At 39.2% G+C, this 26155-nt stretch overlaps 1 protein-coding gene across 5 annotated transcripts in view; it reads left to right on the forward strand.

The window, feature by feature from the left end:
* PLCH1 (phospholipase C eta 1) overlaps positions 1 to 26155 on the forward strand; it is a 209383-nt gene that overhangs the window by 90244 nt on the left and 92984 nt on the right. For 3 of the 5 annotated variants that reach the window (XM_075268764.1, XM_075268768.1, XM_075268769.1), the window contains exon 1: positions 15660 to 15989. The exons of the other annotated variants lie outside the window; for them this stretch is intronic. In XM_075268764.1, coding sequence (XP_075124865.1) covers positions 15908 to 15989 — 82 coding nt within the window. In that variant the 5' untranslated portion in view covers positions 15660 to 15907. Of the gene's footprint in view, positions 1 to 15659; positions 15990 to 26155 lie in introns of those variants that run through there. 5 annotated transcript variants of the gene reach the window in all.

The following is a 26155-nucleotide window of genomic DNA, read 5'->3' on the forward strand; positions in this document are numbered from 1 at the left end:
AGGTCGTAAACAGATCCTCCTATTAGCTGAGGGTGGACGCATAGACGTCAGTGAGCTGCACCACAGAGTTCGTCTAGCGAGGAGACGTAATTGTAGCCAACTTCTCTTCCTTAGAAATTTCTAGAAGCTCAACTAGCAAGGAGAACCAAGAGGGCAAATTTTATGACTGAACCCCTTTATTTCAGCAATCTGTGGAAGTCGGGTCTGAGTTCATGGACCCCAGCAGTCAAAACTTTAGACATGTAGTTATGACATGCAAAGGTTTTATGAAAACTTTAACTTTATGGCTGTATGAGGAAAGGAGGCGTTTGGACATCTGTATAAAAGATGGAGTCCTTGGGATTGGCACCTATTTTCACAGTCCTATGTCAAAAAAAGAAAAAGAGGGAAAAATGTATCAGGAGCCTCAATTTTAGAAAAGTAAGTTTGTTTTTTATTACACCGTGATTCAGACACTTCCGCAGTCTAGTAAAGGGTTTGAGATTTCAGTATCTCCAGTATAATGTGTTTGTAATTACTGTCTATCGCACTTTCTATGGGACGTAAGTGAAAGCACTCCACAGAAATGTAATTATTCATTCGTTTTGGTAATTTATGCCAAATCAAATATTTGTCCTTTGCCCTTTCCCTCAGTCTGAATATCCTGTTAATATTCACAAGCAAACTCTCCCGTATAATTAGTTTTAATAGTAAATTAAGTTAGTGTTTTATGAAAGCAAATGTGATTTTTTTCCATGAAGAGTTTCTTGACCAAAAATATGAAACCTTAAAGGGGTTTTCTAATGATGCTGAATGGTGTGAGCCTGGCATCTCTACCCCCTGGGTATCAGCTGTTATTACTAGGAGAAACTGCAGGATGAATTTAGGATTACATGCTGACTGTTCGGTTGGATGTCGGTCCACATGATGTATAGGTGAACCATGGGATCCATAAATGATTTTACTGATTCATAACGCGAAGTCTGGGACTTCTATTCTCTTGTGACAATTCTATTAGAAATCACTTCTAATTAAAGCCATCGTTCTTGCTTATATCTTGGGTATCTTTTAATTTAATGGTACAAGTCAGATAAGAAAATAACTATTCAGTTTAAAACAATCAGCCCTTGGACAATTGTTGTTACAATATTTATTAATGGTGACATTTGTGACAACACTATCCCAATTCAGTTCCAATTGACAATTAATCAAAGTGATTATATGCAAGAAAAAAAGGCACAGTCATATTAAGTTTATTCAAGTGACTGTACTAAGTTAGAGAAAAAAAATTCCACTGTTCCACTATTGGAGCAGCAGCTATTAAATTATGCATGGAGTTGTTGGAGGTGGTGAAAGGACTTCTTTAAGGAGTTCATATGACAAATAATCTGAGTGATAACTGGGTCTTTGGTGAAAAGACAGCTTTTGCAAGTGACAGAAATCAGTTCTATTTCCTAGAAGATTTATCGGACAAAACTTGCAATTATTTTAATTGCTATTATTGCTAGAATGTTGTAGTTGCAGTACATGAACTTGAGTACTTGAGTTGGAAGCATTGACTAGAGATACTGCAAATTGGAGCTAAACTTAATATTCTGTGTTGGGAGCTAAGTGAATATAGGTTGACAGTGCAAGTCAATTAAAGGGGCTCTGTCATTGGAAAAAGTCATTTTTAGCTAAGCACATACTTGCATAGCCTTTAGAAAGGATATTCCATACCTTCCTTTTGTATGTAAATTGCCTCAGTAGATTTTGAATAAGTCCGTTTTTATTCATATGCTAATTAGCTTCTTCGTGCACTCCGGAAGTCTCTTCGTGCGCTGTCTTCTGTATACACAGCACAGGCTGCTGCTGCTGACTCCTCCCTGCTCTCATACACAGCATAGAGAGGAGAGATGGCTGACAACTTCCTGTGCACGCTGGAGCCTAATTAGCATATGAATAAAACCGGACTTATTCAAACACTACTGAGGCAATTTACATACAAAAGGTACGTGTGGAATAGCCTTTCTAAAGGCTATGCAAGGATGTGATTAGCAAAAAAAACAACTTTTGCCAATGATAGAACCCCTTTAAGTTCAGCAACCAGGCGCCACTTCAGATCACAGGCTATTCTTATGTTTTCTTTTACCTTGTAGTAGATATTTCTGTAAGGTAAAGTGACATAATTGCTGCAATAAAATAGGCAGTACAAAATGCACACTTATGTAAAAATGAAATAAAAAAAACAAATTTATGTCAAGAAAAAGTGTAGTTAGAATTTCAGTGTTCAACAGTAAGTGCTCATAAGCACAGTTTTCAAGAGCTGTTTGTATGGGACAATGCCTCCATTCATAAACTATTCCTTGGAGCAGAGCAAACCACTATTTGACAGAAAAATGTCCAAATGTCTCCCTATGAAATCTGATTTCAATAAGCAATATATGTAGTGTTGTCAGTGAATTGTTGTGCAATCTGCTATAGCTTTTGGGTGTTGGACCCCCACATGACCTATTCTGTGTATACTGTGGGTACAGAAAGTATTCAGACCTCTCTAAATTTTTCACTCTTTGTGAAAAATTTGCAGCCATTGCTAAAAGCAAAAAAGTTCACTTTATTTTCTCATTAATGTACACTCAGCTCCATCTTGACAGAAATGTAGATATTTTTGCAAATTTATTAAAAAAGAAAAGCTGAACTATCACATGGTCATAAGTATTCAGACCCTTTGCTGTGGCACTCATATTTAACTCACATGCTGTCCATTTCCTTCTGATCCTTCTTGAGATGGTTCTACATCTTAATTGGTGTCCAAATGTATTTAATTAAACTAATTGGACTTGATTAGGAAAGGCACACACCTGTCTATATAAGACCTCACAGCTCACAGTGCATGTCAGAGCAAATGAGAATCATGAGGTCAAAGGAACTCCCCAAGGAGCTCAGAGACAGAACTGTGGCAAGGCACAGATCTGGCCAAGGTTACATAAGAATTTCTACAACACTCAAGGTTCCACAGAGCACAGTGGCCTCCATAATTTTAAATGGAAGAGGTTTGGGATGACCAGAACTCTTTCTAGACTTGGCCGTCCAGCCATGGGAGAAAAGACTTGATAAGACTGGTCAAGAAGAACCCAAAGATCACTGTGGTTGAGCTTCAGAGATGCAGTATGGAGATGGGAGAAAGTTCCACAAAGTCAACGATCACTGCAGCCTTCCACCAGTCGAGGCTTTATGGCAGAGTAGCCCGAAGGAAGCCTCTCCTCAGTGCAAGACATATGAAAGCCTGCACAGAGTTTGCCAAAAAACACATGAAAGACTTCCAGACTATGAGAAATAAAATTCTCTGATGAGATGAAGATTGAACTTTTTGGCATTAATTATAAGTTGTATGTGTGTAGAAAGCCAGGAACTGCTCATCACCTGTCCAATACAATTCCCACAGTGAAACATGGAGGTGGCAGCATCATGCTATGGGAGTGTTTAACAGCTGCAGGGACAGGACAACTGGTTGCAATTGAAGGAAAGATGAATGCGGCCAAGTACAGAGAGATCCTGGAAGAAAACCTCTTCCAGAGTGCTCTGGACCTCAGACTGGGCTGAAGGTTCACCTTCCAACAAGACAATGACCCTAAGCACACAGCTAAAATAACAAAGGAGTGGCTTCAAAACAACTCTGTGACCATTCTTGACTGGCCCAGCCAGAGCCCTGACCAGGCTGTCCACCAACGTTCACCATCCAACCTGATGGAACTGGAGAGGATCTGCAAGGAGAATGGCAAAGTATCCCCAAATCCAGATGTGAAAAACTTGTTGCATCATTCCCAAGAAGTCTCATGGCTGTACTACCTCAAAGGGGCAAACACTCAATACTGAGCAAATGGTCTGAATACTTATGACCATGTGATATTTCAGTTTTTCTTTTTTAATAGATTTGAAAAAATATCTACATTTTTTTTTTCTGTCAAGCCAGTGCTGAGTGTACATTAAAGGGCAGTAGTGCATGTCCGACAGCCATTTTGTTGTAGTTCGCTGGAGAACTGAGTATACTGCTCAGTATCCCCGAGATTTGAACTGCCAAAGAGAGATTGGAGAAAAGAGGACGGCACAGTATACAAGGAAGAAGGAGGGCAGATGGAGCACAAGCACTGGAGAGGGTGAAATGAATGGATGGTGAAGGGGGTTGCTCCGAGGCCCTGGGGAATGTTGCTCCGAGGGCATAAAGTTATTAACCAGGATTACAACGCAACGGTTGAGAGACTCTAAAAAGAGAAGGTAATAGTAGAATAGCCTTTTTAAAGGCTATCCAGGCATGTCTTTATCTCAAAACCACTGACACCAATGAGAGACTCCCTTTAATGAAAAATAAAATGAATTTTTTTGCGTTTAGCAAATGGCTGCAATGGAACAGAGTGAAAAAATTAAAGGGGTCTGAATACTTTCTGTACCCACTGTAGGTCATCAGTATGATCTATCAAGTTGGGTCTACAAGTTCCTTTAGGCTGGAACACCACATTGTGAAAACGCAACGTTTTGGCCACAGCGAAAATGGTACGGCACAAAAACCCTCCGCATTTTACAGCTCACATGTTTGAAGATCGCAGTATGCCAATTATAGCTATGGAAACGCTGTCATTTTCCATATAGAAAAGACTAACCACACATCACTTTATAATAAAATATAATGAATTTTATTAATATCCACTAAAATTAAGGACATACATAAAGATACATAGTATATTAATGCATATAGGGGGAATAAATCAATGTACCAGTATACCAGAACAGTATATAGGTAGGTGAAAAAGTTACTGAAGTATCATATAACAATATGTTGTGGTGTGAATAATACAAGACTGTTCAATAACGTATCGAGGTATATATAATACCATCACAGTACTAATGAAACAATTAATATCACCACTTCACCAGAATCATCTATAAGACACTTATCACATACCTACACTGTCAGGAAGCCCGACGCACGTTTCACCCATAAACAAAACATGGGTGAAACGTGCGTCGGGCTTCCTGACAGTGTAGGTATGTGATAAGTGTCTTATAGATGATTCTGGTGAAGTGGTGATAGTCTCTTACTGCATTTTCCATATAGGTGTAATAGGGTTAAAAAGTCTGCAGAGAAAAACTGTCTGAACTTTCTGTGAAAAACGCTGTGGAAAAAAACACAATACTTGTCTGCCACAGTCTTTTCTGTAGTGTTTATTTGCAGTAACTCGCTGCATATGGCCTTAAGCAGAAGGAAAGCATTTTTTGTTGCAGATTTTTGAGGGATTTTTTTTTTTTTTTTTAAGCCAAAGCCAGGAGTGGCTTGAAAAGGAATAGAAAATATATAGGACATAGGGCTCGTTCACATCTGCGCCCGGTCTCCGTTCTGCAGGTTTCCGTTTCCTGCACAAAACAGAGGCAGGAGACGGAAACCTGCAGGACTCTTTCATACCCATTCATTTGAATGGGTGAGAGAGCTATCCAGCCGTGAGCGCCGGTGAGCGTTTTATGCTCACTGCCGCGAAACCGGTTTTTTAAAACCGGACACAGCGTCGGACATGTAGTACTCTATGTCCGATTTTAAAAAACTGGTTTTGCGGCGGAGAGCATAAAACGCTCACCACCGCTCAAGGCCAGACCCGGTCTGACAGCTGAGAACGGAGACCCAAACGCTAGTGTGAACCTAGCGATAGTTATACTTCTGCCTTCTGCTCAATCCACTCTTGGTTTTGGCTCAAAAAAACGCAGCTAAATCTGCAACAACAAAGAAAAAAAAAAAAGCTATGTTTGTATATTAGAAATGCTGTATATTTTCACATATTGCTTACCACCTTGTTCTAAAGAAGGACTTGCCCTTTAAATTAATACCCCAGTATCTTCTCCTTTATAACATGTATAGTGATAACAGCTATGTGATACATTACAAGCAACAACATATCCTAATTCACCTTATAGTGCATCATGGGTAAAAAATAATAATAATAATAATAACATAGTTATTTCTATGGTGTAGAATCCCTATCATCCTAGTATTATTCAGTGGAGTTAATATATATATATATATATATATATATATATATATATATATATATATATATAAAATTTTATTTATTTATTTATTGTTTCAAAAATCCATGACCAGCTTCAAATATTGACATCTCATAGAAGCTAAACTTTGCGGTATTGTAGGTGTTTGCTTTAGCTTTCAGTTTGTGACAACTGTTAAAATTCATTAATTCACATGATTTCTGGAATATAGGTCAAGTGGTTTAAGAACTGTAAAAATATCCTTGAGAAAGTGCAGCGTATAGAATCACAGCAGACAGTGGATTATTCTTTCATGTACTGGGGAATTCTCTGATGCTTTTTCATTCTTTTCACCTCCAGTGGTTGCAATCCTCTTTGACTCTGACACATTCACGTCCCACAGTGGCAGCAATTCATTTACATACAGTCACTTGGTTACAGTGGCCAGAAAACAGCTGATTCTGAATGATATGGCTGCTCGGGAGGGATATTCATTGCTACTACTGCAGGGGGCAGATTTGTTCCATTAAATAAATGTGATGACAGGTGAATCCTAGTTCATTGATGACCAGGGCTGAAGGTTATTTAGTGTCATGACTTTTATGACTGTACATGTTCATCTGTGTCTTATTGCATGTATTATATTACGGTATATTTATCATCATGCATTTACACTTGACCAATATCACTTTGAACTGACTGTCTCCAAGTAGAAATGTGAATTTCTTGCACAATTAGGAATATTTCTACACTTAGTTTCCTCCTTGTTTTAAAGTAATGTTGTTTCTAAAAATGCATTAATTTCAGTGGGCCCCCCCAAATTCCACTCTCTATTATCCATGTAACTCTCACATAGCGGGCCACAGCGAAAAAGCGATGCAGTGGTTTTTAAAGAAAGTCTGCTGAGGTTTCCTTGGTCAAATCACTGTGTTTTTGCAACATGGGACCCCTGACTAAAGGGGTTTTCCCAAAAAAGTAAGTCATACCCTACCTATAATTGTTCATAGATGATTCATAGGGTAAGTGATAACTTGCAGATCAGTGGGGATCCTTCTGCTCAGACCCTAAGTGATCACTGAGTGTTCCCCCCTTCTCCATTGTGAGTGGTCGGACCCCACTGATCTGCAAGTTATCTTCTATTCTATGGCTACTTTGTGGGAAAATCCCTTCAACTTCTAATTGTCTACAAATTTAGACATGGTTATATTTGCGGGAATACCTCTTTAAGCCTATGTGTTCAACCTATATTGGAAAACAGTGTCTCAAAATCAATAATGTGTAAACATCTATGTGTGTCAGTGTGCTGAAAGCCATGGAAAAAATCCACAATTTGATGGCTTAAGAGAAAATCTTGACTAGTATTAGGCCTTGTTTAAATGATTTGTGAAGAGTGAAGCAAAACGAATGCTGCGACTTCATACTGGCCCCCGGAACTGACTTGAAGACCATTATAAATGTCTTTGACTGAGAGTTTTCTCCCTGCTAACTACACTGGTAAATCTATTATCTCATGAGAGGGGGTGTTCAGCAATTCCACTTCAAAGGATTCACAGTTTGAGTCTTGTGTGGAGAGATGTGCTTGGAATACATTTCTAGAGAGGAATTGTTTGAACTCTGTATGTCCTATATACTGACAATTGGAACGGGGAAACTATATGGTCTGACTGACAATTTATATTGTCTATAAAACTGGCGTATAAGGGACAGAATTATTTTGGGGTTATACCAAATCTTACCCTTAGAGAATAATAATTTCAGTTTCAAATCCAGCTTTTCTACTTCCTGGTGAGAAGAGGAGGAAGACACCAATACTTTTATGGTATAAAGCATAACATCAGATTTGGGAGTTATTGACAGCAAGCAGAAAATAAGATGTAGAGTCTGTTTTTGCTGATAGTAAGTATCAGGATTCACAGCAACAAGCTAAAACTAAAACAGAATATATACTTTCTTGGACATGAGGATTTTAGTATAGAGTTGAGGATAAAGACATTATATAGTATGTACTTATTGGCAACATGTCTGTTAATTTGTTTTCGTCCTCATTTGGTTCTGTTCCTCCTTCGGGCTGGCAGCAGAAAATTTCTTCGGGCTGGATTATCTTATCTTATCTTATCTTATCACGAGTCTTAGTCAAAACCTACTGCAGCATAGAGAGCCCATCCAGTGAAGAGTTGCTTATGTTGACCTACAGAACTGATATGGGAGGCTGCTACTTATCAATGATTTCTTTTCCTGACTTCACTAGTGACTCCTTAATTTTAACCTTAATGTCCTGGGCAGATACTTGGTGCCCAGATATATTCCTTAGGAAAACCAAAGGTCATTGAGATGGTGCAGTTAAAACCACATTGGAAAAATAATGCATGCTCTTAAATCAGAGCAGACAAGGGGGCATAATTCACATCTCTAACCTGTCAGCCTCTCATTGGACAAATATCAGTGCTCTGGATCACAAGCCCTTTTGGCCCATGACCACCCACTTGACGGCTTAAAAGCCTAATTAGCATCTCATGTACCAAAGCAACCTGCACTCATTGCTCAATAATTGATGTCCTATCCATGTTAAGCCCCACAGATTAGCTGTTTCCCCATGTTGGCATGAGCTGCAGTGGTCATTGCTATGCTTTTAATAGCCACAATAGTGAGTACTGCAGCAGTTGTCCTAAAGGCCTGAATACGCCAAATGCTGCCATACTCACTATGGCTGCTATTAAAAGTTTGGTGAGTGAGCACTGCAGCTCACGCCATGACAGCTGATCTGCAAGGGTTCCTGGCAGTCAGAATCCCACCAATATAAAATTGATGTCCTATCTTGGATATCAATTCTAAAAATCTGGATAAAACCTTTTAAATAAGGTAACAATGCTACATAAATATAATGTAGATAATACATCTGCAAAGCGCTTCATTCAGCCAGCTGAGATGTCATATGCGTAAAAGATTTATGTCTTACAGTCTCTCCGTCAGTCTAGCACCTTGTCACTAGGCGAGAGCTGGATAAATAGATCATTAGTCCATAATAGTAGGGTTTTATTCTGATTACAGGAATACTTGCTCAATGTTTTCCCATTCTCTGTGGGATTCTGAATGTTTCATTTTGGCTGTAATACGACATGCCGGGAATATGATGAAGGAAATTACACTTACAATGGTTTGCGTAGCTTGTAATTGAATTTGAAAAGCCAAGAATTACTATCCTGTATTTATAAAGTGCCAACATACAGCACAGTACAGAAATACCAGAGTAATAATACAGCGAGGAGATAGACATCAAAGACATTTTTAATTAGAAGAGCTTCTTGTCTGTCTGTGGACTGCTCAGCTATCTGGGCTGATCTGCTTGTTCTAAGGTTTAGGACCCATAGAGATGACCATCTTTCATCCATATAGGATATATAATGAAGTTAGTAGTTCCTAGGTGTGGCAGAGCATTTTGTTTGTTTTTGTATGTGTCTTACAGTATATCCACACAGAAATGTTGAGGTGCAAACTGCATTGTACAAACTGATCGGCCGGGGCCTCACACCAGCGAATCCCATCCACACGTTGCAGAAAAAATACGTATGGTGGAAATTCTGAGGTTTCCAAAACCGTTCTGATTTTAGAAATTGAAGCATGTCAATTATACCTATGGAAACGCTGGCGCTGACTTTTTTTGAAAAACGCTGCGTTTTACACAAAATGTAATAATACTTTTTTTTTTTTTTTTTTTTTGCTGCGGCCTTAGCCTTTGAGATTGTGTTGTAGTTTTCAATGCATTTGCATCTATTAACATGTTAAATGTATCCTAACTATAATTTTTTTTTTATTATGATTGGTTTTTACCATATACAAACCGCTATATGAGAATATACCCTTAGAATTTATCTATGGTCTTAAAATTATGCTGATAGAGCCCCACATATGCGTGAATAGCCTTTAAAAAGGCTATTCAGGCACCACTAAAAATGGCGCGGGTGCATGCGCAGTAGCATGCTGCTACTACTACTGCTGCTGCTAATGCGCATGCACCTGTGCCGTTTTTTATCAATGGCAGTTCGCGAGCGCCGGAGGAAGACGGGACCCGAAGACTTCGCTGGAAGAGGAGGCGTGGCTGAAGATGACGTCGGACCCTCAATGCCCGCCCATCGTGCACGATAGATAAGATTAACATATTCTTTTTTAGAGTTTTATTTTAAAATGTTTAATATAATTTTACCGGTGCCTGAATAACCTCTTTAAAGACCATTCACGCATATGTGGGGCTCCATCAGCGTAATTTTGCTGATAGAGCCCCTTTAAGGTTTAGGCTCTATTTACACTTTAGTGTTTGATCAGTATTTTTCATCTGCTTGTTTTTTAAGCCAAGCTTATTAATAGATTCAGGAAAGATTGAAATGGTCTCATTATATTTTTTTCTGGTTCCACTTCTGGCTTAGGCTTCAATAGATGAAAAATACTGTTCAAATACAGAATTGTGAATGAAGCCGTAGGTTTCCTGAAGCTATGGCTCTGTGTTCTGAGGCCTCTTTTCCACAGAGAGACACAGTTTTTGTTGCTTAGTTTTCCTGAAGCTCTTTATTCATCTGTGAGTAAAAGGGGCCATACACTCTCATTGACTGTCTGCGAAACGCTTCTTCAGCCAACAACTATTTCTTATGAACCCTTCCCCATACACATGCATGCTCTGCTCAACCAAGCGCACTTGAGTTCTCAGTAAGGAAAGGGAAATAAACTGCGAGACACCTTTGTCTGCAAAAGGAATTGGTTTGTAAATTTCAACATCTTTAGCCCCATACACAGCAGAGAATAAGCTGACCCCTCAAAAAACAAATCGGAGGTGTAACGTACAGTTCTGTGTCCTAGTCAAGCTTTGTGTTATTGATATTCCATCTTTTAAACCTTTCTCCCTGATTTCTGTAGCGTCATTGTTGTGTCTTTGTGAGAGTACAGTATATCTGTAACCATTTTTTATATAGAGAGCCCAAGTCTAAACTCAAACTCTTTTGATTTAATGTGTCTGTCTTGTTACAATCGGACGTCTTGACCTTCTCGGCCATTCATCACATCACATGCTTCTGTAGACATAAAAAGTTTGCCTTATTACGAACATCAGAGCCAGGATCATTATACCTGACTTTCCAAAACCACAGCGTGTCTGCGCAATGTATTTTTCCACACTGTATGGATGGGATTTGCTAGAATCCCATCCTCTTTGCAGAGACTTTGAAACGCTGTGTTTTTTGTTTTGTTTTTTACACGTGGGGCACCGGCCTAATTCAGACTTCTAGGAAATGATGATCCAAAATTGTTATTTCAGGTAAAACACAAATATTTACTAACGTATCAGGAAAACTGACAGGTCTTGTTTAACTCTTTTCTGATATCCACCTTTCACCGTCTCCACCATCTCAAATTTCTTGCATTCTTCAATAGGTGCAATATTGGACAGCATGGGGGCTCAGTGGTTAGCCCTGCACCCTTGCAGCGCTGGAGTCCTGGGTTCAAATCCTGCCATGAACAACATCTGCAAGGAGTTTGTATGTTCTTCCTGTGTTTGTGTGGGTTTCTTCAGGTTACTCTGGGTTCCTTATCACAAAGTCATATATACCCCAGAATGGAATAAAAAGTACACCTGCAACAAGCTCTATTGATGGGTGAAAAATTATTTATGGCTCATAGAATCATATGTTTAAAGGGGTTGGTCACTTTCAGACCAATATTGAGAGACAAATGTTATGATTTATATAATAAAAAGTTGTACAATTTTCCAATATACTTTCTGTATCAATTCCTCACGGTTTTCTAGATCTCTGCTTGCTGTCATTCATTCTGTTACTTCCAGCGGATAAAACTCTGACCATGGTCATGTGATTTACGGTCCATGGTCATGTGATGAGAACACAGGTGCCGCTTGTTATAATCACAGCACAGGAATCTGCCTGGTAATCAGCTGTGCACCTGTGTACTAATCACATGACCATGGACCGTAAATCACATGACCATGGTCAGAGTTTTATCCACAAGAAGTAACAGAATGAATGACAGCAAGCAGAGATCTAGAAAACTATGAGGAATTGAGACAGAAAGTATATTGGAAAATAGTTTCTTTTTATTGTACAAACAATAGGATTTGCATCTTATTATTGGTCTGAAAGTGGCCAACCTATCTTAAGTGTTTGATATCGCTGTAATTGTACTCGCCTATAGATTAAGAATAATATGTTATTTATAACATACAATGAACAGTGAAACATGTATCATTTAAATAAATAGTAGCAAAATCTAGTAACAGCTCAACTGTGATAAGTTGAAGGTGGTCGATTGAGTAGCATCTGCTCATGAAGACTAAATCACAAGGTCAACTCTGGGTATAACAGCTAGTGGAAACAAAAGGAATGGGAATCTTCCAGCGTCCAATCCAATATAAATATAACATCCCACAAAATTCAAGCCTTCAAGCAGGTACAGTGACAAGAACAACAAAAAAAGTTATGGCTTTCTGAATTCTGCCAAGAAAAAATGGTAAAGTCTTTAGGCCCAAAACTAGCCATGTCCTTAAGGGATTAGTACACTGATCATTTTAGCAATTTCTGGAAATTTCAGAGACTAAGATAGCATGGATCCTGTTTGCTACAACAATTTCACCAGATTGGAGTGAGGAGTGTTTAAGATTTAACGCTGACCCTGTTTTATCAGTGTTCTGTTCCATTTTCTTGCAAGTATACAGAGGCTTGACAGCTGTTTACCCTATAGCGTTAGCACAGAAGAACCTTCTGTGCTCGATTATCCGTACATACAGCCAAAAGTATTTTTCCAGGTTTTCATTTCAGTATAACAAGTCTAAGGATCAGTGGCAGCAGGATCGAGGACCCGCATGAATTAACAAAGCTTTGTGCCTAGGAACATTGGTGCGCTGGCACTCTACAATAAAAACTTGATGAAGTAATAATGTAAAATGGCGTTAGACATGAGAGTGTTTACAAACAATTGGATCTTTTTTTCTTACATGAGTCCAATGCGCTCGTACTGCAGCTAGTGGAAACAAGTACTGTTGTTATATGGCAGTTTAGTATGGATGAGAGAGGATTTACTGCTATGCGTTGCCATTCTAAGTATTGCTGTTTTCAGAAATCCAGCATTTTCTCTCTGAATATTTTAATGTGGAATACCATAGATTTGCCAAATATATATAAACAAAAAAGATGGGATTTTAAAGTGGTGGAAGAGGAGGCGTGGCTGAAGATGATGTCGGATGCTGAATGCCCGCCCACCGTGCACGATAGATAAGATTAACATACTCTTTTTTAGAGTTTTATTTTAAAATGAGGGGGGGGGTAGTTTAATATAACTTTAGCGGTGCCTGAATAGCCTTTTTAAAGGCTATTCACCCATTTGTGGGGCTCTATCAGCATGATTTTGCTGATAGAGCCCCCTTAAGGAATATAGACATTATTTTGGGGGGGCAGTCCATCATTTGGGACTCTTCCCGAATTGTGCTCTATGCAGGTATCTCCCAATGAGTCAGTGTATTACATGGATGGTGATTTTTTTTTGAATAGCTGTCAATACCACTTTTCTCTTGCAGTTGCCAGGGAAAACACTGGCTGGGTTACAGAATCATCTGGGTCCTTGGGCTATCAACTGATCGTCCAAAGGGGCCACGTTCTAAATGGGCTTGTCTATAATGACGCAGCTTTGTAAATTAAAAGACCTGCTTAATAATTTTACTTGATGTGACTTATTATTGATATCTATAAGGATTTTTCCTAGTTCAATGTAGTCACCATAAAGTGATCTCTTGGCAGAAAAAAGGGATTTACAGCAGACGTCAAAATGTGCCCCCCATTATGGTACAAGTCAACCCACCGCCAATTGATTTTTAATACTGCAGTTATTTAGTTTTAGAACACTATTAATTCCTTGGTCCTGTACATATAAATAGGGGTTATACTGTATATATAATGTAAAACAAGTACAACTAGGAGCTAAGTCTGTGGTCAAATGGACACTGCCTATAGGGGCTTACAATCTACATGGGAAGGAGACAACAGGTCACAGTATAAGCTGTTCAGATGGTAGTAGAGTGACAGCGGGTTTATTGTAGGCTCTTAGAGGATGTGGACTTTGGGAACAGCATTAAGTAATGGGTTAGCAAGTATTGCGAATGTAAAGGAGAAAGCTTTGAGCTGTCTGAAGAGCAGATAAGAGGAGAGCAAAGAAGATCTTGAAGATGTTTTTTAAGGATGAGACATTGCATGTGGGAAGGTAAAAGTATGGAGGGAATGGTTTGTGGATATCCTCCTGTGTCAAGGTTTAAGGGGTTATGCCACAAAGAGTAGTTATCCTCTATCTATGGCAGGGGTCACTTGTGTCGGAGTCGGCACCACAGGCATGTTTAACTGGCACAGGGCACTCAGATATTTTAAACACTGTAGCTCCAGATTGTGAAAGTTCGAGAAGAAGGAGGAGAATGTAGCTGAGAGCAGAGAGGTAATGTCTGAGCCACAGAGGAGTCTGCACCGGTGATTACCAACCATGACAGAGACTCCAGCCACATTTTTTGTCTATACTCAGGGACCTTGACTGCAGTGGCGTTTGTTTTTTTTTGTGCGTGTGTTTTTTTTTTTTTTGTGTATCCTGTTTGTATATAAAATATCTATGTAGGTCCCAACTTGGATTGGGTGGGTGCTGGTAACTTGAAAATATTCTTACATAATAATAAAGAAGCTTTCTACTCTCTTCTTCTACTTCTTTTTTTTTTTTTTTCTTTCTTTGGTAGTCCCTTTTAAGATGAATGGAGAGACGTCATGCATGATCGACCACAGATCCTATTGTATAGGTATAACAGAGCCTGTACTCATGATTGATGGTTGGACCCCACTGAACAGACACTTATCACCCCCAACTTCTGGTTATCCGTCTGCAACTGTCATGCTATTAATGTCCGTTGCTCTCATCCTATGACAGATGAGAGCAACAGACATTTTCAACGGTAGGGTGAATGTCCCCTAAATTTATTCCCATTCAGACAGCTCTAGTCAGATGAAGGTAAATCATTGTTGTGACATAGATACAGAGATATGTCTCTAGTTTGTAAACATAAGGAAATAATATTCTCAGACTAACAAAGAGAGCCGTATTCTATAAATGACTTTATCTTCTAATAACCATTTGTAAAGTATTATTGTAGTGAGAGTAACAGAAGGATCCAGTCATTATCACCATTTACATGTACTGAGTAGCGCTATTTCATCTCATGGATGTAAATCCAGCTGGTTATGGAAATGATTTGCCCCCTACAGGCTTTTTGAAGGTCCTGCACTCACACTAAAATCATTATTGCCTGTTCAGAATGTAGTGGAAATATTTCTCGTTTAATACATTCTTAGTTTAATTCCAGAAATGAATTATTAATAAACTGTGTATCAGTTTGGTATTTAATATTCGCCACTTGTGCACACTAGAGAATGCGTTGTAGTAAATTATGTTAAATGTACGATGGCGGCACATATATAATGTTATGAGCGTTTTCATCTCCAGCTAGAATTTGTACGTTGACACTTTCACCCTTTTCACATCATGTTAATGACTGCAACGTTTCCATGTCTATAGACTAGAGACTGCCCCTTGAGTTGCTACCCAAGGAATAGTACGTCGACTGTAAACATGCTCTGTTGCACTTTTTTCGTCCTCTTTTTGAATGGATGAGAAGTGGGTTACATGCAGTAGCGTCTCCTGATGTTTAGTGGATTAGAGTGCTTTTTGAGCGGACGATGACAACACAGCTTTTGCTCCAGTTTCAGCTTAGTGCATCCTGCTCAGCTGTTTAGATTTATTCTGCAATGGGAAGCAGATCTTGTCAGGTGCAATAACTATCATCTGCCTTAACGTGAAAGCTCTCAAACAACATCTGGACTTTCCTTTAGCTCGAATGGCTTCCCTGCTGGCATCTGAGATGTACCATGTGGTAGGAAGTGTAGCCACATCACAAAGATTCAGACTGGCACAAATGGGTTAGTACCTGGTTTAAAGTTTCTGCCTCGGTTCCTTGTCTGGGACAATGTATGGAATGCTTTGAGTTCTCCTCCACCCACCTCATTATATGTTTCTGCTTTGCTTAATATTACTTTCATGTCTCATTGTATTTGCATTTTCTCTTTGCTTGAGCGTTGAAACTTGACTTCATAACGGGCAAATATTTTGCTAATAAACCATCATCGCCATTAGCCGAGCAATGTTCATTGTCTTATCCATCGCACAAAGCTTTTGCATGTTGGTGCTGTCACACTGTATTATAGTGTTGCTTCTCTAGGTCCATTAAATACACATTTAACTATCTGGCTCATAGAGAACCATGCAATTGTCATTTACCTTAAATAATGGAGTGCAACGCTTTGACAGTCTGGACCATTTATAAAGCGAACCTGATTCTCTTAATGGTTGTGTGTTTGTATCGCAGCTCAGAAAAGTTCCATTTTCTCAAGTGATTACAAAATGAGCTTATTCCTGACTCTTAAAATCACTTCATTAGAATGCATTTTATTATTGTCTCTCTGCCGGCTGAGATTGTGTCGCTCTCTTTTTCTGAGCCATCAGCATTCAAGTCATTTTTCAGAGGGGCTAACAATATTGCGTGGGTATGTGTGTACTGTCAATAAGACAACACAAAGACTCCTGACACGCACATGGTGATAACATTATGAAGCCTGCCGTGACCTCATTTATGGTGTTTGGAATTCATTATTTCTACTCGTGTAGGGAAAACCCTAATCCTTTCACATTTTATTTATTCTACCTAGCTCCCTTTGCTTCTGTTATGTAATGCATGACCTTATGTTAGCTATTACACTTCATATTATAGTCAGTCTGGAGCTCTATACCATCACATACTCATTTAATGCCGAAATATTGGCCGCAGTTACATTTGCCTCTTCTGCTGTAAAATATATCTTATTACTAGGATTCATATTGAATGTATACTCACAGGAGCTACGAATAACTACAATCTCATACATATATTAATGTGCATTGTGGGTTATAGTCATGCCTTGGTATTATTTTTCATTGTAAGCAGATATCATGGCCCTAATCCTATTTGATCCAGGGAAAAACTGTATTGTACAATTGACACACGTCCCCAAAATGAGGTACACTTCCATGAGTGATCTCGTAAATGGCGCAAATGTTTTCTCTCCGACTTGGTATATTATTTGCTGTGCATGGTAGACATCTTGTTTTCGTGTCTAAACATTAGGCACTATACTTTCTAGTCTATACATCACAATGACACAGTATACTGAGCTTTTGTTTTTTAGTTGAGAATAACCCCCCATCCCAATAATTCCAAGTAATTAGGGTCTTGATACAATAAGCTAAATGCCAGGACATTAATTATGTATGTTCTTAGGATCCCTTACTGTGTGTAAAAGATCACCTATTATGGTATGGATTTCAAAGAGAGAGTTTATCTAGATATCTAAGGGATTCCAGAGGTCTATCTTAGGTCTATATTCTAAATTCAAAGTGACATGGGTAGTGGATATCAAAACTTCCAAAATTGTGAAATTTAGTTTGAAACCTCTTTATAATTACATACATTAAAATAAATACATTTTTAATTTAAAGGAATCTATATTATTATCATCCGATACAGAAGGGAGAGCTGATATATCACTTTATGGAAATACACTCCAGACTATACAACTTATTCCCAGCTGTTTCTATGCTTACGCTAGGTTCACACCTGCGTTCTGTTCTCCGTTCTGTGCTTTCCGTCTTCTGCATGCAAGAAGACGGAAAGCGCAGATCGGGTCCGGCCGTGAGCGGTGGTGAGCGTTTTATGCTCTCCACCGCGAAACTGTTTTTTTTATAAAACGGACACAGAGTACTGCAAGTCCGACTGAGTGTCCGGATTTAAAAAAACGATTTTGCGGCGGAGAGCATAAAACGGTCACTGTTGCTCATGGCCGGACAGCTTTCTCACCCATTCAAATGAATGGATGAGAAAGAGTCCTGCAGGTTTCCGTATCCTGCCTCTGTTTTGTGCAGGAAACGGAAACCTGCAGTACGGACATCGGGCGCAGATGTGAACGAGCCCTAGTACATTGGGTGGTTTCACTACTGCAGGGCCGCCCACCGTACTCCTAACCAGAGAATAAATAGGGATATCAATGAAGTTATAGGTTGTTTTTAATCTTTCCCCACAAAATTATATATCAATCTGCTCAATTAATCCTGCTTTATAGTATGCAGCTAACAGGACATTCTATAGAATTGCTGTGACAGGTTCCCTTTAAGGACATTAGAAGACTGACTGCAAAGTTCCCTTATTAACATACAGTGCTGTTTGCTAAAGTCTGAGTAAGGCTAAGGCTCCAAGTAGCGGGCTGTGAAAAACTGAGGTGGAACCATATTGCGGTTTTTCCTTCAGCGCTTTACACAGAAAGATAAATGGTTCAGTTCTTGGAGTGGATTTTAGCTCTTCATAGTCTGACTTGTTGGTGAACTTGTGCTTATATGTAGCAGCCTGAACAAGTAGAACTTTAACGGCTAGTTCACACGTAAAAATCTCCTGGTTTATTTTGGTCCTGAAAAAATGCTTCCTAATTAGGAAGCTTTTTTTTTTTACCTTGCCAAGCTTTTTTTGGAGCTTTTTTTTGTAAATACAGCTTTCAAAAAAAGCCAGGCTGTGGGAGCCACACGGTGGCTCAGTGGTTAGCACTGCAGCGATGCAGCGCTGGAGTCCTGGTGTTCAAATCCCGCCATGGGCATAAAACCATCTGCATGGAGTTTGTATGTTCTCCCCGTGTTTGCATGGATTTCCATCCCATATTCCAAAAAGACATACTGATAGGGAAAAAATGTACATTGTGAGCTCTATGTGGGGCTCACAATCTACATAAAAAAAAAAAAAGCCAGGCTGTTTTCCCCTCCCATAAAATGAATGGGCTGAAAAATCCGCTAGCGTTTTTTTCCGCACGTTTTTTTGCCTCCCATTCACTTCTATTGCTTTCTTCAGGCGGAAAACGCCTGAAGAAAGGTCATGTCGCTTCTTTTTCTGCTAGCAGAAAAAAAAGCTAGCTGTTCACATAGGGCTCCATTGTAAAGGGGCTGATTTTGAAGTGAAATCCGCTGTCAAAATCAGCCTCTTTGCCCACGTGTGAACTAGCCCTATCTGGCCCCAACCTAAGGCAGTATGCACACACCTTCATTTTGCAGAAGTGTGATGCACACGGTAATCGTTGCTTATTTTCAGGTCATGTGCTGTCTGTTTTTTCACATTCATATAGAAGTGGGGTTTTTTGGGGATTTTTTAACATTTTCTAGCATTTCAATGTTTGTGGGTCTGTGAAAAAAACGGATGACACAGGGGTGTCATCTGTTATGTTATTCCCCCTCCCCCCGTGTATTTATAGACTTATATTGATGTGATTCATCCACATCATTGAAAAAAAACAAGCATGCTTCTATTTGTTTTTGGAGGGGGGTTTTCCCACAGACCCAAGACCCAAGACCCATTTAAAAAAAAAAAAAGCATTGCAACTAATGGATACATCTGCCATCTGTGAAAAATGGCATTCATGGATAAATTATGGATGCATGAGTAAGGCCTTAGGCTGAGGCCACAGGTTTTGTTGCAGATTTTGCAGGTCTTTTATGAGCCAAGTCGAGGAGTCTATCTAGCAGAAGGGCTTCTTTTATATTTCCCATTCCCTTAGAAGCCTCGCCGTTTGTTTAGTGTCTCCACATTCAAATTTTCAGATGCAGTTTTAGAAGCCGAAATCAAGAGCGGATTGAAAGAAAAAAGTGTAACGGCACCTGTCCTATACTTTCACCTCCATAGATGGGTGATAATGTGGCGCACCGTTCTGGTAACAAAGATGTGTCACATCACTAATTGCTCACTCACTATGCACTGTGGATAATGCAAGCCAGTGCAGAGACATCTTGGTATAACATATGTATTATAACTGAGGCCAGTTTTCTGATGTGAGTTATACAGGAATTCTTCGCCAGTTCCAGGCAAGATGGTGTCCCCATAATCATATACAGAATATACATTCACACATCCAAATCTGGAGACTTGTGAGGTGTGCTCTATTCATGGACCGCACACCACCCTGCTCATTTGCGAATGTGTCAAAGCATATTAACTTTTTTTTTTTGGTTCATATTGTATGTCTGTGTCTGTGAAAAATGGATGAGACACACGTCATAGTTTTTTTTTTTTTTTTTTATACCACAAACTTTCATTGGCGTAATGCATCAGAGTCCGTGAAAAAAGGATGTATTTTCAATGTTGGGTACGTAAGGGTCCATCTCACATATGTGATATGAGCACATGTGAACAAAGCCTTAACCTATGGTTTCATATATGTTAGTAAGGTCAACAATATTTTCAGAACATATATCTAGATTCAGAAATTTTACTAAACATAAGGCTGGCTTTGGAGAGTCAGAAATCCCCTTTCAACCAGATGCAGAATTGCTTTTACTCGGGTTATTTTGTTTATTTGTGCTTAAAGCGAGTCTATCAGATCCAAAATGACCCCAAAACCAATAATTGTTCTGTATAGGAACATTTGATAGGAATAGAAACATACTATTGTGACCACAAACTGGTGAAGCAATACAGAGATTATACCCTTTTTATGGATATCATAAAAGCCTTCATGTACACCAGCCAGTTTGCCTACAGACAGCCTTAAGTGCTCCGACTCTTTGTTCCATAGCGTATCCCTTTAGCTGTGATTGAAATTTTCACCCTCTGTCTGTAGGCAAACTGGACAAATCAGACTTTGTGCACTGGCAGGTTGACTTTCATATCCATAAAAAGAGAATTATCTGTGCATCACTTCTTCAGTTTTTGTCCACAGAGGTTTGTTTCTTCTCCTGGTAAAAGCCCCTGCACAGCACCATTATTGGCTTTTTCAACCTGATAGACTTCTTGATATCCATTTTTGGCTCTTTTATTTGGACAGTCACTTTTCCGTAATAATATTTTTGTTTTTACTCTGTATATCAATTTATTCAGATTATATTTGCATACATAGGTCACTGCAAAAAAAGAAAAATGTATTAACATTTGTGGGATTCCAGTATGTTTTGGGGCTTGAAGGAATCTGTATTCTAGATTCATACTAGCACCACCTTTCCTTTGTTCTGGTCTGTCATCACAGATCAGAACAATTGACAGTTGGACTGCTGTAATAACGGTTACACACAGCCTGGCGGATTATAGTGGGGTCCATGAATTGCCCAGAATTTTAAAACTGAATCCAACACAGGAAAAAGTCCTACGTGTAGTGCAGTCTCCTGCGGAGATGTGAACAAAGTGGGTTATTTATCTGGCTTTTATGATATGATTCTGGAACAAACCATAACCTCAAACGGACCCGGCAACTTCTGTAATCACTTAAAGAGGTTTTCCAGACGATGACGTTGATGACCTATGCTTAATATCAGATAGGAGATAGTAGGAGAAACTCAACATCTGGATCCCTACCGATCAGCTTTTTGAATAGGCCACAGCCTCATTTGAGAGCTGTGACCTTTTTACTGCTCACTAAGAATAGTGCTGTATTTTATAAGTGATGTAATTATACAACAGTAAGCTTAATATCCTTTGTGGGGAAGATGTTTGAGAGACTCGTATGGGACTATGTACAGGAGTATATGATGATACACATTATGGTTTACTAAAGACAGACCCCAGAGTACAATGATCAGAGGCCCAGGGGAGGTGCACAAACATAATACAGTGTTACTCACCTCTCCTGGGCTCTGGCACTGATCTTCAGGTCTTTTCCGGTCTTGGAGATATCATGCATGACGTCAAAGACACGTTAATCACAGGCCATAGTGGTAACACACATGACTTCTAAGGCCCAATCACAGTCCCAGTCCTCTAACGTCTCTGAGACTAAAAGAAGCCCGAAGACTGTCTCCAGGGTCCAGGTGAGGTAAGTAACACTGTTTGTTATGTTTTCACCTCCCCTGTACCTCTGCTCATTATACTATGGAGTCTAAAGAGACCCCAGAGTATAATAATATCAGTTCTGTTTCAGATGTGTTCGGTCCAAACAAAACTGCTGGCCAAACCTTGCTAGTGGGACCAGGAGGGAGCCTAGAATAGGTTAGGCAAGGTGTGTATTAGTGTTTATTATGTTACCGAACCACCCTTGGGTGTCAATTTATTATGCTCTGGGCTCTATAAAGATTACAGATGTTCAGAAAGGGAACACTCACAACTGCATTGTAATGTAATACAATTGTTATTTATGCAGTTTCTTAAAATATAAGTGTAAATTCATGGATATCTAACCTACAATTTAAAGACCAAACAACTGTATCTTTGCCATTATCCTGATTCACAGCACAACCTCCCAGATAATACAACAATGATTACTAAAAGACAGAATCTGTAATTATATTATGTTTCAGATAGCAGGGATAAAACGCCGAATGATGCACCGGAATTCATCTAAAGCTTAGATTTTAATTGAATTGACTGAAAGTGGGCTGGGATTCTAAGCTGCTGTTCCTTAATAATCTTTCTGTCGATCAGTGTTTAGAAGGGCTTTTCCATTGCCTCGTGCCTAGGAAAGCAACACTGCTCTGTAGATTACAGATTATCCATCTTCAATTACCTGAATAGCTATCCTATGAATGAATTGTAATGGTTTATTTATGTGTGATCTAAATAAAATGTTGGTTGGCCTTTCTTCTTGCTGGCAGAACGGTTCCATGGGGAGACTTTATGACTGTTTATCATATTCAGAAGTTTCGTCAGTCTGCAGAAGGCAAAGAGCCTAATGTAGTCAGTGTGGATTGGTGAAATTACCCTTGTGAAATTGTTAAATGTAGACGTCTAATTTATGAGTCTTGAAGCAAATTGATATTCAATATATTGTTCTAATTGCAACTACATACTAGCAATCTAGCAATAAGATGTGTCAAAAAAATCACTGTGGGAGTTCTATTATTAATTTTACGCCTGGCATTAAAAAACGCAGTTTGCATTGGGGATATAAAGACTGGTGTTGAATACACCAGTCTTCATATATCTGCCCCATTATGGTTTGTTAATATCAGAGACTGGTGGTCTTTGTTGTGGTCTTTTCAGGCCTTCTAAAGACATCAGGGATTGCTATGGTACATGGCGTTGTGTTGAGACGCAAAGACGCAAGCGTTTCCAACGTGGTCAGTCGCCAATTACAGTCCTCACAGGTCCCTGATGTTATTCAGGAACTTGGAAGAAGACTAAGACCAGTGCTAGAGTCTAGAAAAGGTGAATAACACCGGTTAGTAAACTGAACAAATGGAGATTAGTTTCAGAAGAACTAAAATGGCCACCACATTGTACTCTGGAGTCTCTTAAGACACCAGATTAAAATAGGTGGAGGTGAAAAAAATAAAAGATTCATACTTTATTTCTATTCTTCTGCGCCTCCTCGCAGCGTCCGGCGCTCTCTGATTGGCATCCAGTGTTCTCAAGTGACCACTGGTGGCCCAATCACAGGAATCAGCGGTGAACCTGGGCCCATGATGTCACCAGGAGATTGCCAGACACTGAGAGGAGGCCTAAAAGAAGTAAGGGAGTATGTTGTGTTTTTTTTTTTGTTTTTTGTTTTTTTTTACACATTCCCTGGGCCTCCACCTATTATACTCTATAATTAGGGGTGATTATTATGAGTAGACAGTGAAGTCACAGCAGGAGAAGAAGCTCTGCAAATCCCTTTGAAGTTAATTTTCACGAAAATGGAGCTGAAGTACATATTAAGAAAGGTATCTTTGGAAAGCATAAAGTCAACCCCATAAGATACTGTCATTAGTTTGATATCTATTTTCTTGCTTGTTGACACCCTTTAAATGGGATTACAGCCATATTCCTTAGCAATGTTATTAAAACTAAAATAATGTTGTTGTTTTTTTGTTTTGTTTTTTTAAATATATTGGCAATATATTTTTTGGAGTAAATGTCTCCTGTGGCATCACTCTTGCTTCCATTGCTTCCCTGTTATTTCCCAGTTGAATTAACCTGGATCATACTGTTGTAACATACAACACATTGCAGAATTCAGCCCATGATATTTCAGTTAGAAATTTAAGAGGGAAAACTATTGCAGACAGGGGTCTCCTGGGAGATATGTCTGTGATATTGTAGCGCTAGTATGAATATAATGGTATTATATAAATAATAACGTATTATTCCTGAATGTTTCCATTGCTTGGGCTGATTGTTGTAGCTTTTCTTCCTTTCTGCTCTGAATTCCTCTTCTATGTTATTACTGCTGTTACTGTAGACTGAGTCAGGATGATGTGGTTGTTGTTTGATAACATTTGTAGAACAAAGCACTGTACGTTTATCATGAACTCTCTGAACTTGTCCTTATAATGTATTATAATAGCTGTCAAAACAATAAATCAAGTCGAGGATGGGGTAAAAGCTGAGTGTTCACCTGTAGCAGATAAGATGACTGCTCTCTGCCAGAGATGAGGTCACACAGCTCCGAGCTTGAGTACAATAAGTGACCTCAGCCCCTGGGCACAAGAATTAGGGCAAATGTGATGACAACACATAATAAGTTTCAATTGAAAACCAGGGCACATTTCTGACATTGAGATTCCTCAGCTTATATACTAGACTTCTTGAGTTACTTTACTGGTTCAAACAGCATTTTGTCACATGGATATTGATGTGTATTCTGTGCCCCATTGATTTCAAGAATTGAAAACTGAAGAGGTTAACCACATGCAGATTTGCACCCTTAACCCTTTCCCTGCTGCCCACTTATTTTTACGTTTGCCCAGGTGGCACTTTTGTTATCTAATACATCCTTCCTACCAATCTTTAAAATGATACCAAGTTTATATTCATAGCCCTAACAGATCCCGAGATATGGAGCTTTAAAGTGTCCTCCCCCTCCAGCCTCAGGCAACATCTTAGAGCAGTGTGTAAAAGGAAGCCAGAAGAAGGAAGGGAAAGGAGCAGAGCTGTAGACATCACAGATGATAAATCAGCATAACCTGTATATGACCGGAAGGGGGGAGGGGGGGGACTTCTGTCCATGTTCTCCCCTCTCCTATCAATCAGAGTATACTATACTTTTGCTCTCTGATACAGGGATAATGTAATACACCTCTGAGCCTACTCACAGGGGTGTTCTTCTGTAATACCCCTCTGAACATAACCAGAAAGGTTATTGGCACTGTGACCCAGACATTTACCATTGTCCATGTTGCAGCATCAAAAGAGTTGCACCAAACACTTGCACACGCACATGCACACAGTCATCAATAAAGTTTACATTTAACCCTGTCCATACCTGATCTTTCTAGAGTAAAATACACTTCTCTAGAGTTATACATTACACGCTAAAATAATAGCAATAATGTTTATCTCTTTAGATGCATTTACTCACAGACTTTCTGCTTCCATTATACCTGTAGGGAAACCACTAGTGTTTCGGTAGGTAAAATTGACATACTGGGATTTCCCAAACTGCATCAATTTTGGAAATTGCAGTGTGTCTGCAGCACGTATTTTCCTGCACTGTGGGAATGGGATTCACTAGCCACAATGCAGTGACTGTAAAATGCCACGGTGGGGCCCCGGGTTTTGAAGACTTTTTATAACTAGCATAGTTGATATTTTTTTGATGTGATCAGTTGCCAATGGACACTTCATATGATCATTTCTATGGTCTGAAACTTATCAGAAACCCAGCAATAGGAGACAACGATATGCATGTGGTCCTTTGTTCTAGGTCATATGCAATGGCATCTGGTGAAGACATATTGATAACCTAAGGATAGGTCATGAATATCTTTAAACTGGAAACCCTGACCGCTTAGACAACTATACTGCAGGCTAAATGTAGTATTACATAATAAAACCAGTTCCAGGATTGCCTGATGAGGAGTCAAACCTACTCTGTCACGTCCATATAACCTCATCAAGACACTGTGCGACTTGTCTGAATTTGGCATATGTATCACCGGTGACCACTATGTTTTGTTAGGGAAAATAAAAATTGTTAGCTGAACTTTTTAAGTGGCAAAAATGAAGTGTACAATGATGAAGGTATTAGTGTAGAAGTGTAGAAGTAACAGCATAATTGCAGTGCATAGGCTTTTAACCATGTCTTTAAAATATTGTTCATGCAGATAATTAATT

This window comes from Leptodactylus fuscus, chromosome 3, assembly GCF_031893055.1.
Source record: "Leptodactylus fuscus isolate aLepFus1 chromosome 3, aLepFus1.hap2, whole genome shotgun sequence".
NCBI lineage: Eukaryota > Metazoa > Chordata > Amphibia > Anura > Leptodactylidae > Leptodactylus > Leptodactylus fuscus.